The 16241-nt window shown below is 35.1% G+C and overlaps 1 protein-coding gene across 2 annotated transcripts in view; it reads right to left on the bottom strand.

Moving 5' to 3' along the window:
* Positions 1–16241, bottom strand: part of XPO4 (exportin 4) — a 72208-nt gene that overhangs the window by 11903 nt on the left and 44064 nt on the right. The window contains exons 7-13 of one of the 2 annotated variants that reach the window (XM_057399649.1): positions 12531–12643; positions 9988–10145; positions 9541–9715; positions 5290–5466; positions 3287–3429; positions 3030–3202; positions 1554–1731 (exon numbers count right to left, since the gene is read on the bottom strand). In XM_057399649.1, coding sequence (XP_057255632.1) covers positions 1554–1731; positions 3030–3202; positions 3287–3429; positions 5290–5466; positions 9541–9715; positions 9988–10145; positions 12531–12643 — 1117 coding nt within the window. The remainder of the gene's footprint in view (positions 1–1553; positions 1732–3029; positions 3203–3286; positions 3430–5289; positions 5467–9540; positions 9716–9987; positions 10146–12530; positions 12644–16241) is intronic. The other variant, XM_057399650.1, reaches the window with a different exon arrangement.

Here is a 16241-nt window from a genome sequence, read left to right as displayed (position 1 = left end):
AAACATCATCTAAACAGTCAGAATATACATTTAAAAAAATACAGTGATTATCTTTGACATCAAAATTACTGCAACAAAGAATCCTCAAAAGCATTCTGACATTGAGGGAACAAAGATCAATGGACTACTACTCGGAATGCTTGAACAGCTTCTCTGAAAAACCGATTCTCCCTTGCATGATCAAGCTTAGTGAACAAGTGTGTCCTAATTGTGCAGGTTTTGCAGTGTGATGTATACTAAAGAACAAATACAGAAATGTCCAGTTATTTCTCTTTCATTGCTATAAAGAAACAGTCCAAAATAGACCACAATCAGAATACAATCAGTCCATAAAACCACATTAAATAGTAACTTTTGTAGTATATAAATTAAGTTTGATAAGAATGTGATATTGCACAAGGAATTTAGGAGTTGATGGTAGTCTATTTCTTGAAGATGTTTCAGGGCTATTGCCAAGAAACCTCAAATCTCTCCATATTTAGATCTGATTTTATTCCCATCACCACTGAGACTCTGCATCAAGGAATTCCATTTGATGGCCATTTCATGAAGCTTCCAATAGTATCAATGAGCAACATTCAAACTTCTAACTATTAGGCACATCATTGCTAATGACGATCCATTTTTTCCTAGCCTCTTCCAGAAGAAGAAAAGTTAAGTATATAACTGCTAATCTTGGGTAATCTTGTACTTTTCTGAAGTGTGAGGATTCAAATTGAGGAATCCTTTGTGGGCATCAGCTTTCTGGCAAAAAGAAGATAGAAATACCCCGTCCTATTCCTTTTATAGGCTGTGTATGTGACAACAATTCCTCCCTCACTGAGTACCAATTCTGCTGCTACTGCCAAGCTTGGGCAGTAACTCATCTTCAAAGAAGACAAGCTTACTGGTGCTCTGGAAAGCATTTGCTTAAGCTGTATATGTGCTGAATGAATTCCAGAGTATATTATTTAAGGATTTTGATCTACCAGCTTTATGGTAACTGAAGTAATTTTAAGGATTTTCTGTAATAAATAGATCAAAGATGGAGTTTCAGTAGAGATAGAAAAACATTTATGTTTATTTTCAAGACTTTGGCTCACGTTCTCTGTTAAGACTATTAGGTCAATCTAGTCAATTTCAGCCTTCACACATTTTGACTCAGTTTTATCCATTTTGATGCCTTACTCTCATTTTTCTTCTCAATCCTCTCTCGGCTCACCATGACTTGAATATCATCTCTATTTACCCTTACCTTTTTTTACCCCTCCCCCCCAAAAAAACACTTCTTCTTTTCTGTCTTTTCTTAATCTCTTTTACAGCATTGCCTTAATAAATATCTGTTATAAAGCCATTCTTATGACTTGTCTGAGACATTTCTCAGAGACATTTCTAAGAGACATTTCTTTTCCAATGGTCAGTGTTTACATACTGCTTTTCAATTTTTTTTTTTACTTTACTTTTTTACAATTTTTACTTTTTTTTCAAATTTACAAAAGTCCATTCACATTTTAATTTTTTTTTTTCTCTGAAAAAGCATTTAACATACTTAATAGCATGAGAAGTAACCGTACCTAATTACAGAATCAGTTCTGTTGTACCCTGGGATGGAAGAGGCTTTTTCTCCTGGAGATCCCAGAATCTGAAGTGTTGTGTTGATGTCAACCTCAGCTGAATGTTTAATGGAGTATTCCATTACTTCTGGAGGTATTAGCGGAGTCTCTCCCTGAGTATCATTAGCCAAGAGGTAGCCTTACATTAAAAAAGAAAGAGTGATCACAACTTTCTACCCTAGGTTAATGGATGGCTTTTTAATTAAGAGAATCCATTGGCTTAACTGCAGACATCACACCAGAATCAAATGTTTGTACAAACCCTGACTAATGCTGTTTATATATGTGCAACTTTACAATACTTAAAACCATTCAGTAGAGATGACCCTAAAGCGACAAGAAACCAAGACTGGAAAAAAAAAACAACTAAACTAAAAGAGAGAGAAAAAAAAAATTTAAAAGAGAAAAGGCTTTGGTTCACCTCAAAGCACTTCAGCCAATTCAACTATTCAGGGGGGGAAACAAACAAAGAAAACCCATTTTGTTGTCACTTTTTTCTTCTATTATGTGATAAAAGAGCCTTGATTTAGAGCTTTCCCCACTGAGTCCATCTCATTTGGGACTTCTGTTCCATTAACATTTCAAATCTGTTGGAGACTTTCAGACAGCAAGCACGTGTGCTGTAACAAAGTCTTCTTACCATAGCAACTACAGACCAGGTGAATCATGGGATTTTAACACTCTGGTGTCCATTCAATTAATATTAATTCCAGCTTTAGTCATAGTTTTCAGTGTCTGATCTCATACCCATCTGTGAGCTCTGTTCCACAGTTATACAAAATTGTAAACCACATTCATGTGAACATCTGAGAGCAACTAAGACAGATGTTCAAAAAGATCCTATAAAATTTCATCAAGTACACATTTTTCCTAAAAAAGTACAGACACTATCTTAGTTGTTACTATGTTCTGCAAACAGATGCAAGATAATTCCATTTAAAAATCAAAACCAAACAGGTTCTAAATTCAAGTTCCGTGAAAGAAAAAAATACCAGGACACAGATCATCAGCACTGAGAGATTCTGGAACTTAGTTCTTCATCACCTCTGAGTAATACCGTTATCCTGATCTCATGTTGATTCCCTTATAAAGTCATGTGCCCCCAGACTGGTAGCATGAACTGACTAATTTCTTAAACAGGTTGACACATGTTAAAAAAAGAAAAAAAAACAATCTATAAGAAAATTAGTTGTGGGAACTTCCAAAGGACATTACCTCATGTAAAGATTTCATCAATCTTTTAAAGATAAATGTTCAGATTACTCAAGACAGATGAAAGTAAAGACTTTGTGAGTAGTATATGTAAGATGAAGGCATCATTAGGGATAAAATTTATAGTCAGTCAGTAGTTGATACACAGGGATTTTTTTTTGGCCTGAGGTGTTCCAGCTGCAATAAGAATACCAGAATAAGTACTATTTAAAGCTGTTCACTAACCTGTGACTAAAATAAGCCAATGAATATCCTCATACAGGTCATCAAGCACTTTATTATCAATTGACCCTGATGCTGGTGAGGCAAGTAACTGCTGCTGATGCCTTTGCAACTGACCATGGAGCCTTGTCACTCGGTCTTCTAATAAACTGTGGATAAATAACAACATAACTTCACTGGTTTTAAACTATTTCGGCAAAGTCAGGCCTTTCAGACGTGATGGCTTTATTGAGTTGCATTCATGACTATTTTATTTGTACCTTGTAAGAAGAGGTATACAGTGTTCCGCAGCAATTCTCCCCAGCATGCCTACACTGGCCAACTGGTCACAGAACTGGTCTCTGTCATCTTCCTGCAGCTCACTTATTTCTTCTTCTTCCCGAGAGGCCACACCATTGGCAGTCTTTGGTTATTTCAACAAAATCAGAAGCAACCAGTTAGTATTATCCTTCTTAAATTTTATCACTGCCACAATATTCTACATTATTTTCGCATTTTCTTTCCATGTTTTCCATCCATATTTTGCATGGATGAACAGACTCATACTAAATCAGACAAAGAAAAGTTAAACAGAGGACTAAACGTAGCTTCATACTGTTTTCAAATCAGCATTTCACAAACTCACTAGCAAAATACCCTATTCAGTTAATTGTATACTTGCTACCATTCCCAATAGTGCTCTCAAGTAAAAACATTATATCTGAAAACAGTCAAAAGATAACTCAAAAGAGTTATGAAAACTGACACTTGTTATTAATAGGAAAAGCCCAAGGTGAACAGTAACAAAACCAGCTTCTTTACACCAGAGTTGTTTATAAATCAGATCTGTAGACCATCCACTGTTAGAAGTCAAGGATGTTCTCAGTTGTCTGAGATCTCACATCAGTAACGTAATAAGTATTTTTTATGATGAAATGAAAATAATCACTTTCACTAAAGACTTTCCATAACCCATGGGGGGGGGGGGGGTAGGGGAAGGGGAGCTTTATAAAGTAAATGCTGTAACTTCAGGGAAGCAGAAGACTAATAATCATAATCATTGCCATCTAATTTCTTGCTGATGCAGAAGTTGCACTGTTTGATTTCTCAAAGCTTATCTCAACTACATTATAAAAAAACAATTAAATAATAATCAGACCTTAATTCTTGAAGAGATGAACCATGATATGTAGAAACTAAGTATTGATGTTAAAAATATTTTAAAAAACAGCTCTTAGAGAATCATAAAATTTACACAACTAACAAAATAAAATACACGTGACAGTGAAAGCTATCAGTCTGTTTTGTTTCTATGAATGCTCTGGAAAACTGAATCCACACACAGCTCTTTATCCAAAGTGCTTTAAACCCATCTTTTTCTTCATGTAACCCAGCAAATCATTCTCTTCTGGCGACTTCAAAGTTGCAGCTGTTTACTGAGGGGTGAGCCTCTGGTCTCAAAGCAGAGACTGAAAGTTCCTGTTACTGCTTTGATATTGAACAAGAAGCATTCTAAAATGCCAGCTGTGGCTTTTAAAAGGTTACCCATGGGATAAATGACTTATCTCACAGAATGACATGAATTAACCTGTGTATACAAGTTATGTCAAGACCGCCTGATATGAGTTCGAAGTTCTGTTGTGAAATATTTCTCCCTGGTTTGGCACTGTTATCAGCATCTGTTACATATTGGGAGTGTAGAATTAAGTTTTATATGGTGCTTTCTCTAGAATTTAGGAATTCATTTTATCCAAAAGAACCACACAATATTGTGAGTTTCTTCTAGTCTGAACATGGTCTTTCTACATTTTTTTCAGATATTTATGCATGTCAATTACACTTCAAAATTATATTTTAAAGTGTGTGAGTGCAAGGTACCAACCATATAAAAGGCTTACAATTTCATATAGGATTTTTTATAGGTCCTTCTCTAGGACCTATAGTCCAGTCTCTCTGGACCCTAGTCCAGAGAAGGACAGTCAAGAGTTTAGTCATCTTATCTGTGGAAAGAACAGTAAGACGCATGTTCGTTTGAGTAAGAGGTCTACTTTTTTCAATTTATTTTTTCAAATTATTTACAACTTTATATTCCTTTAGTTCCTCTTCAGAATGAGAGAAACAGTGGAAAACAGCCACTAAGGAACAAATTTGGCAAATTCTCATTTTCAAAGTCACAAATACTAATTCTACACTACTCCCTTCTGCTACATAATACAGTACACACCAAAAGACATGGGCTAGTTACTATCTATCATCATAAAAAACTACCAGAATGGGGGCTTACCAAATTCCTTGTACCATCAGGAGCGGCTAGGTGGCACTGAATGTAGGAATTAAAGACCTGAACAGCATGCTGGGTAAAGAAACCTTTGTGGAAATGTTTGTCATCTTGTACCAAAGTAAGCCAAGATTCCAGCAATTTATCATATGCTTCCATATACACCATGTCATCTTTGTCAAGCTGTAAGAGATAAAAGAAACAAAAATCTTAGTCCTAAATGACACCAGAGGAATACACTTATATTCATTATTATTTAAGCAATGTTCTTCTAATACTGAAACAATTTAAAAAAGCAGTCACAAAACCCATGTAATGATAGCCAAGAAAACAGAATGACCTGAAGCAACACATCAAAAAGGTCAGTGCAGCTTTCATGCTTGCTAGGCTTTAAAAACACAAAGTGTTTAGCTATTTCTCTTCATGTGATGTTCAAAATCAAAACAGTATTAAATTAACCCACTAATGCATGATTACCTAAACACAGAAGCTACCAAGCTTTTACCCCAAAGATGCCAAGCAGCTCAGCTCTTACTAGAAACAAAGAATTGAGCCATTATTTCTTTTTTAACTAGACAAATATGAATCATGGAAATATAGATTTGTATGTATTCCACTATTTCTGAAATAAAGATAAAAGATGATAATTCTCTGTTCCTGAGGAAATCGTTGCAACATTGCATGCGTTCAAGAAACCTTACTACAGGTAACCAGTTTTGATGGTGATACACAACTTCCCATTCTATGAACAAACAAAAAACAACAACAAAAAAAAAGCAGAATTCCACAGAGTAAGCCTGCACCTCCAACTGCTTACTCAATTTACACTAATTGTTTACCACATCATGGTTTTAGTTATTCCTATATGTTTCTATGTAGTACACAAGCTGCAAAAAGAAATAACGTATCTGAAAAACAAAGTCCCAGGTTACAGGCAAACTAAAGGACCCAAATAGCAAAGAGGCCATTTCTTTCTAAAGGTATTTTTAATGTACCTGTTAACTTTTTGATTTGATGCAAAAATTTAACTTGGTACTATACATCCAACTTCAAATAACCTAAGTGTGACTGTACATGCTGCTAAAGCTGAACATTCCTATGTTCCTATCCTCTAAGAAGTCTTCTCAAGTTTTAAACAACAGGATCACTCACAAAAGTTACTCTGAGATAGAAGAGCTCAGTAAAATGATGGCTTAATGAACTATTAAAGCCTTAATTATGCTCCAGATAGAAGAATTTCTGACTTTCAGTGAAGTTACAGACATGGCTGGATGAACAGGCAAGGAAAACACTGGCTGGAAAACTGGTATCACGTTGGAAGCATTTCAAGAAAGTTTCACAGCATCATTTTATAACTGCAAAGTGGTCATATTTACAGAAGGAAAATGTGGGATACACTGATACAAGTATGAAAACAAAAGCTGAAGATGACAAGGAGGGAGCCAAAATCGCATTTAACAGTAACATAACTCACAAATTTAGGATGGACACCATATCTTTCTAAAACTTGCCTAAAAGACACACGAATTCAAAGACTGTCATTCAATCCCAAAGTATTTTGACATGTGTATAATATATTTACATATATAATTTACATATAAGTTTTAATAATGTATAATAATCCAGAGCATAAATCAATAGAGACATGTCTTTTTATAAACAACAAAAGAACTCAAATTTATCCAATTCATACAGAAGTTAATGCCACGGAAGAAAAGTTTTTAACACTTTATGATATTTTCATAAGGAAGCTAAGATTAATAAGAGCCTCCATAAATACATGCCAAAGTAGTAGAAAGAGTTTATCCTTATTGAGCAAATTTGATCACAGAGAAACTACCAAAAATTCCCAATCCTTATTTCAGATGAGCTACAGCTGGGCTACCAAAGATGCCACACAGGCAAATTAAATGACATGCTGTAGACTGGCAAGCTAAATCGTTCTGATGGATCCAACAGAAGCAATTGCAGAGCCCAGTTCAGCACTCAGACCTTCAGGAGAGGCAGGATAAAAAAAAAAAAAAAAAAAAAAAAAAAAAAAAAATCAGTAAAGTCAAAGCAAAAATGTTTCATTTCTCTAGTATGGGAAACATGGGTATTTCTGCCTTTGCAGTCTGATGACTCTTAAAACTTCTAAAATTTGCCAAGCAGCAACAAGCTGGAAAGACTTGGAAGCACAGCAGAGAGGACTAAATTCAGAATGATCTCTCCCATCACATGACATGGAAAAAAAAAAATCATGAAACATGAGCAGTGCATTAAGAATATTATGAGGCCTCTAGTGAGCCCAACACACACCAGTATTTTATCTACCAAAAGTTCTTAATTAACAGACAGTACATGAGCTCACAGAAGGTTTCACTACAGGCAGTCTAAAAAAGAAGCTCAGGAACACATTAACCATGGCTGGGGCACTCCTAAGCCAAAAGATTGTTTTCAGGGATGCAAAGCAGTATATCTAAAGGCACAGCATGCAGTATCATTATGCCTCTGTAGCATGTCTTACTGCTGACACACTGCTAAGATACAAGAGTTATTTTTTTTGAAGGACCACCACCAACAGAATTCTGTATCTTCCTAGAAATCAGAGAAACAGCATGAAGTTGAGATGTCTGTAAGAGCTATGACAGAATGGAAGGCATGGAAGTGTAAATGTTCCTATTTGCAAAGAACGATTCAAAGATTCTAGGACACTGAGAAAATTCTCTCTTAAAAAAAAAAAATCTTGCATTCTCTCTGATGTTGCTGAATCTGAGAACACACTTAACACTGAAGAGACTTTCTTCAGCAAAAATTATGGGATTATGCAAGTGCAAAAAGCCACAATTTATTCGGATAAATAGCCAGCCATTTCCAAAACAAACTTAGTACCAGACAGTCGTACAAGCTACCATAAGCTTTTGCAAAGAGATGAAGTGTTTTGAATGGCTGTAAGTTAAGCACTGTTTTCATTAAATATGGTTGCATATTCTAGCTCTCAAATAACAGAGCAGAGGAAAAAACATTTATTAAAGTTATTAAAACATTAATTTAAATGATGAGTGTCTGTGGTTTTGCTGCATCTTTTCTGTAAGGGTTTCAGGAGCATTCTTAAATGTGCTAGCAAGCACCAAAACATATATTCAGTATTACGCTAGAAAGTCTCAAAAGCGGAGCAAGTTTTGACCAATAATGTGTGGAAATTAGCTGTATTATAGAATCTAAATTTAATCACCAATTTTTTGATTAAGACATGAACACACTTGAAAGTTTCAGTGAGTGCAGGGTCACATGTAACATACATTTTAACCTTGCAGCAAAGAAATGATCTAATGCTCTGCAGGAAATGCAGGAAATGCTGTGATCTCTGGTAAAGAAACACATCCACCAACTTTATAACTAAGTACTTTTATAACTGTTTTCAAATGCAGGTAATTAAGCCCAGTCAATACAGCAAAAATGGAAAAAAATCATACTTTTTAATGATAATGAGGGACATATTGGCTAGTAACTTAATAATCATACTTTTAAAAGATAGCTACTGCACATAAAAATAGTTCAAGTGCAAGACTTTTGCTTTAATTCTTATGGGCTTTTTCCCTTAAACTAGGTCTCTATAGAAGTTATCTTTACATGCAGTTTTTAGAAAACTCAGACTATCCCAACTGCTCTTAAATGTTACAACTGAAGTTTGAAAAAAGTAAACAGAAAAAGTCCTCTGAATTTCTGTGCTAGATTTGTTCACAGAATTCCCATTTGAACTGCATCAGCAATGAAGGGATGATTCAAACAGCTTAAAAATACGGGGTTATCAACAGATCTTAACAGCTACATTAACTCAAAACAGAAGTTCCTGACTCAGAACTCTTGACAGCAGTTAAGTTTCAGTCTGTCCATATGTTCATGTAGTCATTTTAAGCTTTCAAGACTAACTCATTATCTACAACAGTTTTCAGAAAAGTCCTACAAGAGCAAGTCAGCAATATTTTTAAATGAATCCAATCTTTCTAAAATGAAAAACGTAACAAGTGCTTTGAATCAAAGTCTGAATGATGCACACTGTAATTATGTCGTTTAAAACAAAAAGAAAATCCTCAGATGTGATTTCAGAAATATCTAGAACAAAACCACTGAATTCACAACAGTTATTAATAAAACAGCCAAAGTGTCATGTTACTTATGCTTATCACAAATAGGAACAAAAAAACAAACAAACAAACAAACAAAAAAAACCAAAAAACAAAAAAAACTACCTGCCATTTGAGAGTAGATACTTACCACTTCTTCCAAGGCAGCACTTCTTCCAAAAGAACAGGTGAGGTGTGCAAGGCAGTTAACAAATGAAGAGAAAAGTTCATTTGGAATGGCAGTTAAAATATTGCGAGGAAATACAGTTATCAGGTTGCTGATAATACTGGAAATTCCCACTGCTTCAGAGTCTTCTATTTCAATTCTAAGGATAGAAATAGCAGTTAGTTTTTGCCACTAAGAAAAATTCTAGAAGTTAATTGATTTCGTCAATATATATTTTCAATCAACAAATTTATTTCACGTTACTTAAGCCCCACCTACTTTAAACTGCCTTCTCTTAATTTCAGTAATCCAACAGTAAACACAAATTACATCCAGAAATAAGCAAGCCGTACCAGTTCTCCACACAGATTTTCTACACTCCAAACTAAAGATTAAAGATACCATCTAAATTTAGAGAGGAGGCATACATACCCATTGATAGTATTCAGTAATCCCTCAATGAAGTGTGCCAGGTAATCAACTTGTGAACCTTCATCGGGAAAGACTGGCCCATGCAAAGACGCCAGCTGTGCCAGACACTGTAATGAATCTTGGGCCATATCTGTATCTTCTCTGATTTTTCGATGTACCTTTCAGGAAGTGAGATAGTTAATAATACACAAAAATAGGGTGTTCTTACAACAGTCACATGGCTCTCAATCCAAAAGAGCACACACCAAAAAAAGCTTACTAGAACTTCCATTCAATCTGAAATGCAAAGGTTTCTACAGCTCTCTAAACCATAGTAAACATCAAAATCATGATTTGGCTCACAAAATCCTAGCCTCGAATTAACTCACTGAAACTAACATTTAGTTAAGTCTCACCTACATGTTGAAAATTGAACTGTCTACTGAATGTTACATCTTAAAGAGAGAAACAGATGCCAGCCAGTCAGACATACTGCTCCTTCTAAAAACAGCAATAATGACAGTCATCTCTATTATGCTAACTATGCCTAGGCTACAGAGTCTTGCTAAAGTTAGTCAACAAGTTCAATCAAGATTATATAGATGCTTCTTTAGCAGAGGTAAACACTGAAGACAGACAAAAATGAATGCATCACTTCCTTGGCAGCAACCCTTACATTATACAAGGCCAACAATAATCTTCCTGTGTATCTGCAAACTGTTATGTCATTACTTCTGCTGGTGACTCTTTCTAGATTCAAATCTTAACTTTTCAGTAATCATATTATCATGTACTTATTTTAATTGTCAATTATGGATTTAAATTATTTTCTTAGGCTCATGCCTCCCATTTTTTCACATAAGATATACTGACTAAATACACATAGGGTAGCTTTTCCTCCCAGAAGCAAAGTTAGTTAAATTATTTCAGCATTAGTACAGATAAAAGAACAGTTAAAACACTAACTATTTCTCTGTGGCATTACAGTTGCAACTTCACCCAACTCATAACTAGCTGGATTAGCTGCGTAATTAATCTCTGAAGATCAAGGTGCAGGAGAGACAAACCCCGCAACAGAAATACCCCTCCTAATATACGTCCCACACTAGGCTGAGATTAGACTTGAAGGCTCTCTCTCAAATGACAGTCCTGCCAACTTTTGCAAGGTTATTAAAATTTCTCAGATCAGATACATGCATATAAATTACTACCATTCACATTATTTCAAATAGCAAACTAATACTACAAGCCTCAACCACTGCAAATCAGGAATCTAAAACAAAAACTGATGGCGTATTGCCCTGCCTAGCATTCGTTCAAAAATAATCAAATACAGGCGAGTTTTGGTTACTATCACGTAAAATGAAAATGTATTAAAACAATTCTGCATGTTACTCAGAGTGTTATACTTAGCATGAGTAAGTAATTGTAAACCAAACCAAGAAAGAGATATCCAACTCTGACAAATTCATACTATTAAACAAGGAAGGGTTAATATATAACCCAAAAAGTTATTTGCATGTGGAGGTTCACAGCTGACAGTAGCAACTGTCTGGATAGTCTAGACAGCTGTTCAGATTGAGTGTAGCTGCTAAGAGTTCTGCCAATGATTTTTTCACCTTTTCAAAACTGCTGGAACAGAAAAACTTGCAGTCAAACCCCAAAAATATATAACTTACTGAAAAATCCCATAAAGCAAAGACATGTGTCCAAACACATATCAGACAGCTCTCAAGGAGCGCTGGAGAGTGATATCGACCTTGCCTATCCATGTTTTGAGCACATTATTTCTCTGCTTTACAAAAAATAAAATAGCCTGAGAATGCTCAATTCTGAGGTTCTAAGAAATGTAACAAGACACAATAACACAGAAAATGAATTTATAAGCAAATACATGTTGCTGCTGCAGTAACCCATAGCTCAGCAGTGACTACAAACTTCTTCCAACAGTTGTAGAAAGAACATACTGCTAATTTTATCTGGTTTAATATTTTTTTTTTAAATTACAGAAACTGAGTATTATATTACCCTTTCCCAACTCTTCCCCATCCTTCCTAACTTAATTTATCTTAACTTTTTTGGATTTACTTTGTGCTGAGGAAAGAGATGCAAAACTCTATGCTGAAACTGGCTAGAAAATTGCAAATATATTACTTATTTTCAGCTGTTTCACTGAGCAAGTGCTTTAAGATCAGCAAACACATAACATTCATTTGATCTTTTTGAGAGCCATTACACTGTATCTGAAAGATACTCTATTACTGCTCATCATGCTTCTCATTTGATGAGTACATGTAAAGAAGTATCAAATGTGTAAAAGTTTAGATCACTATACACCTTCTACTTTTGTTAATGATCATCAGTTTTAGGCAATTTATAGGCAAAATACATATTCTGTAACCTAAGAAAAATACAACACTTCTGTTTGCTTTCATAAGCAAGCTGAAGTTAACAGAATCAGTCCTACCTGTTGCAAAAGGAAGAGTCCAACAAAACCGTTTTAGAACAGGAAGGAGCTGCTTTCCCTGTGGTCTGGACTATGAAAGTTGAAGAAAGAAACTTACTGTAAAGAAAAGCTCCATAACTCTGCTGTCCAGGAGGGTCTCGCGCCAGGATTCTGTTGGCTTTAGCATCACATTTTGCGAGGATTCAAACATAGCTATATAATGTCTGCCCAGTTATCTGGTGTCAAGGTCAACAATAACATTCCTACTTGGCTTTAAAAAAATCCTAGATACAACAGGATCCATTCAGAAAGAATGTAATGGAAACAAACTTTAAGCCTCTTCACATACACAGCATAATTCATGCATGAGGCCAAGGAATAAAAGGTATTAAGTATTGAAAAAAAGAATGCTCCAGGAATGTTAGATAACAGTTTGATCATAATTATGAGACATACCATGGTGATACGATCACTTTGATAACCAGGGTGTCTAATGTGACACAGCGAGAAGGGAAAAAAGCAACCGCAATTAACAGGTGTTAAAATTTATGCAAAATAGGAAATCATTTTCTAAAAAATTTTCCTGGCAGCTTTTAAAAAGGCCTTATGAGATCTAATTATAGCTCACTGAAATCTATATCCTATTTTTCTAAATAGCCAAATATGCGTCACAGAATGCAGATAGGTTAGCCCTGCAATAATCTACATTTTCTAATCACACTGTGAAGAACAAAAGCTTAAGACACCACAAGGATTGTCATACGAAGCACGTTTGTAAGAGACACACATGTAAAACATGCACACCATGAAGCCACAATTTTCCTGCACTTGTTTCAGCTCTTACCATGTGTTCTGGCAAAACTTTAATCTACAAAATTCTGCAAATGCAAATCAGCAAAAACATTTAAACAAACAAGTTATATTCAGTCTTTCAGTCTGATCATGCAAGACATATTTATCAAAGATTTTTGAAAATGATTCCTTCTGTAACATCCCCAATCTGAGCAGCAGTAAAACTGCTTTAACTCGGCAACTTATGCCTTTTTTAAGCCCTTTATTATCCTCTTTGATCTCTTTCTAACACAACCATCAGAAGAAGTAACAGCATGCTCAGCTGCATGCAATTTAATTATTGGTAATGAACCACATTAACGTTTGTATTCTAAGTCAAAAGGTATTATAAAAAATTGTGTATCAAGATTTATTTATATGTCTAGAAGAAAATAAATTTCACAATGGTATCATTCTAGAAAGAAGACGCCTTAACTTTTTTTTTTTTTATATAAAGCAAACATCTAGCTTAATACGAATTGTTGCACAAGGCAAAAAGCACAATTTTAGTTTATTTACACTTGTCTTCCGAGTTCTGCCAAAACCCAAAATTCCTAGCAACAGTGTGCAGAATCACAGTTCAAAAGCGTGACTTTCTCCATGGCACAGTACCAGGTGGACTTTCACTGGTGGTACATGTCCAGAACTGTTGCCAGCATGTTTTAACATGTAAGAACAATCAGGGATTTTCATATTAGAGTAAAACATTTCACCATTTTCAAAGTTATCAGTGTGTATTGAACTATACCAATCACAGAACTGTCTATTTTACTCATATCTGAAATATATATGTAATTTAAGCAACAGAAAATGCCTCAAGTCTCCCAGATTAAAAAAATAAAAGGATGAATTCCACATGCAAACATCCTTTTTCATTTGGAACATTTTAGAAAATACAGTATTTTAATTTTTTTTTTATTGACATGTGTATCCTTTGCTGTAATTCTCCAATAAATGACTGGCTTCGTAATACATCGACATTAGAAGATGATATTAGATAAATTACCAATCTCTGGAAATCAATTTGCTCTTTGCTAGGTTAAGTCTGCAGAGACCAGCTATATAACAATTTTCACATGGAATCAAAGAAGGGCTCCTTTGCTGTCACTATTTTAACAAGCCTCAGTATTTAGCAGCCCTATCCTGTTATTTTTAGTACCATTTCTCATACTAATGGACTGATGACACATCTGACAATAGCAGATTTGTGGGCAAAATATCTGTTCACTGAATAATACAAATTATGCCTGCAGCTATCATGAAGATCTTACACCCATTTTCCATTATGTACTGGATGTATGCAAACATTAGCAAAGTTAGCTGCGGAGATGCTTGCTTCTGTGAAACACATCAACTTACTCTGTGCTATAGTTCAGCCTTATTAACAGCGGTCCAGTTACGCCAAACCTGAAAAAAAAACTGGCACTAAATTATATAGTACATGGGTGTACGTGGGCCAAATTCAGTCTTCAAAAATTAATCTACCCCTCAATACATATAAAGAGACAGAAAGCACAGAACTAGCACAACACTTTTTTGTAACTTCTCAAGCTATAACACAGACTTAGGATAAACATAGATCAGTCTGTACTATGACGTCCTGAAGGGTTTTTTGGTTTTGTTGTTTTTTTTTTTATTTTTATTTTTTTTTAATGAAAGACAATTGTAAACCACTTGTGGTAACAAATACCGTTTGTAACATTCTCAGTTCTGCTGAAGAATGAGTAACAGTTCACTTTAAGTGACATGAAAATTCAAGCTAGGTAACAACTACTAGAAGTACAGCAATCTTTCACACAGTTTACAAGTCTGAGGACACTGATTCTTACAAAGAAACTTCTGCTTGAATCAGAACAGATTATTCAATAACATATACCAAGCTCTACTGAAAAGCATAAAAATGTTATTAGATGCCTGTGTGAATAAGGCTGATATGCTCACTAATTAGTGCCTAGAGAACAGGAGAAAACCATACTCTTTAAGATGGATTTTATTTTCTCTTTGCCTAAATTTATGTACATAGACATTAGTTCTATGCTTGGCTTTGTTTCATGAGTTAGAGGAATAAGAGCAATCTCTTTAAAGTTCTAAATTTGTAATTTTGGAAGAAAAGAAAGTTTTATATGCTTCTTGGAGAAACACATTTTAAAAAGAAAATCAAACATAAACAAAATTACAGTTTTCCTCACACTCTTTGCCTCTGTTAAAGGAAGGGGCTGATAGCTGAAGATGAATATCAAAATATTTTTTATCCTAAGGCAGCCATGAGACATTTCACTTCAGAACTTCCCACAGATTCCAGTATCTGAGAACAGATCCCAGTCTTTATTCCTGGAAGCATCAAGGCTTGTCCTTCCACAAAGCTGTAAATTAAGAACTCAAAAAAGCAAAGCTGAGATTTCCTCTGCCAGACCCTTATTCACAAGTGTCTACAGTTGCAAAGAACTACTCAGAAATGGAGGGAAAACTCCTGGAGTGCCAAGGCCTGAATATCTTTCGTAATATTCATTTAATCACTTGACCTTTGTTGTTTGGAACATTTTCTGGAGAGCTTTGTGTCAGTCAGACTTACATTTTATAAATCAAAAAGTGCATTAGAAAGGTAACTGCCTGGAAATCTGCCATCCAGTGTTATAATGTTAACATACTGATTTTGTTCGGATTTTTAAGATCTCCTCTGGCTTGCTAGCCAGTCAGCTGAACACATGGGATAAATCTGGGAGCAACAGCCTAAACTGATGCAGAGGCTTGCTGCCCCCTATGGAGAAACAAATCTTTATATAGCTTAATGCTCCCAGCAAATATATTCAGGATTCAGGAGAAGGAATGAATGCTTAAATATTTAATTATTAAACACTATTAACTGTCATGAGAATGAAACAGCTACTTTGTGTTGGAGACACTGGACTCAGATTGCAGCAACAGGTGTAGGAAGTGCTGGAAGACCCAGCCTAATTTTAAAACTGGTCAATTCCGAAGCTGCATGCAGTGCAACCAT

Source organism: Pezoporus wallicus, unplaced genomic scaffold (genome assembly GCF_028554395.1).
Source record: "Pezoporus wallicus isolate ANWC-B61680 ecotype Strahan unplaced genomic scaffold, APGP_CSIRO_Pwel_v1 scaffold_6446, whole genome shotgun sequence".
Taxonomy (NCBI): domain Eukaryota; kingdom Metazoa; phylum Chordata; class Aves; order Psittaciformes; family Psittacidae; genus Pezoporus; species Pezoporus wallicus.
This window is presented reverse-complemented; position numbering and strand designations above follow the sequence as displayed.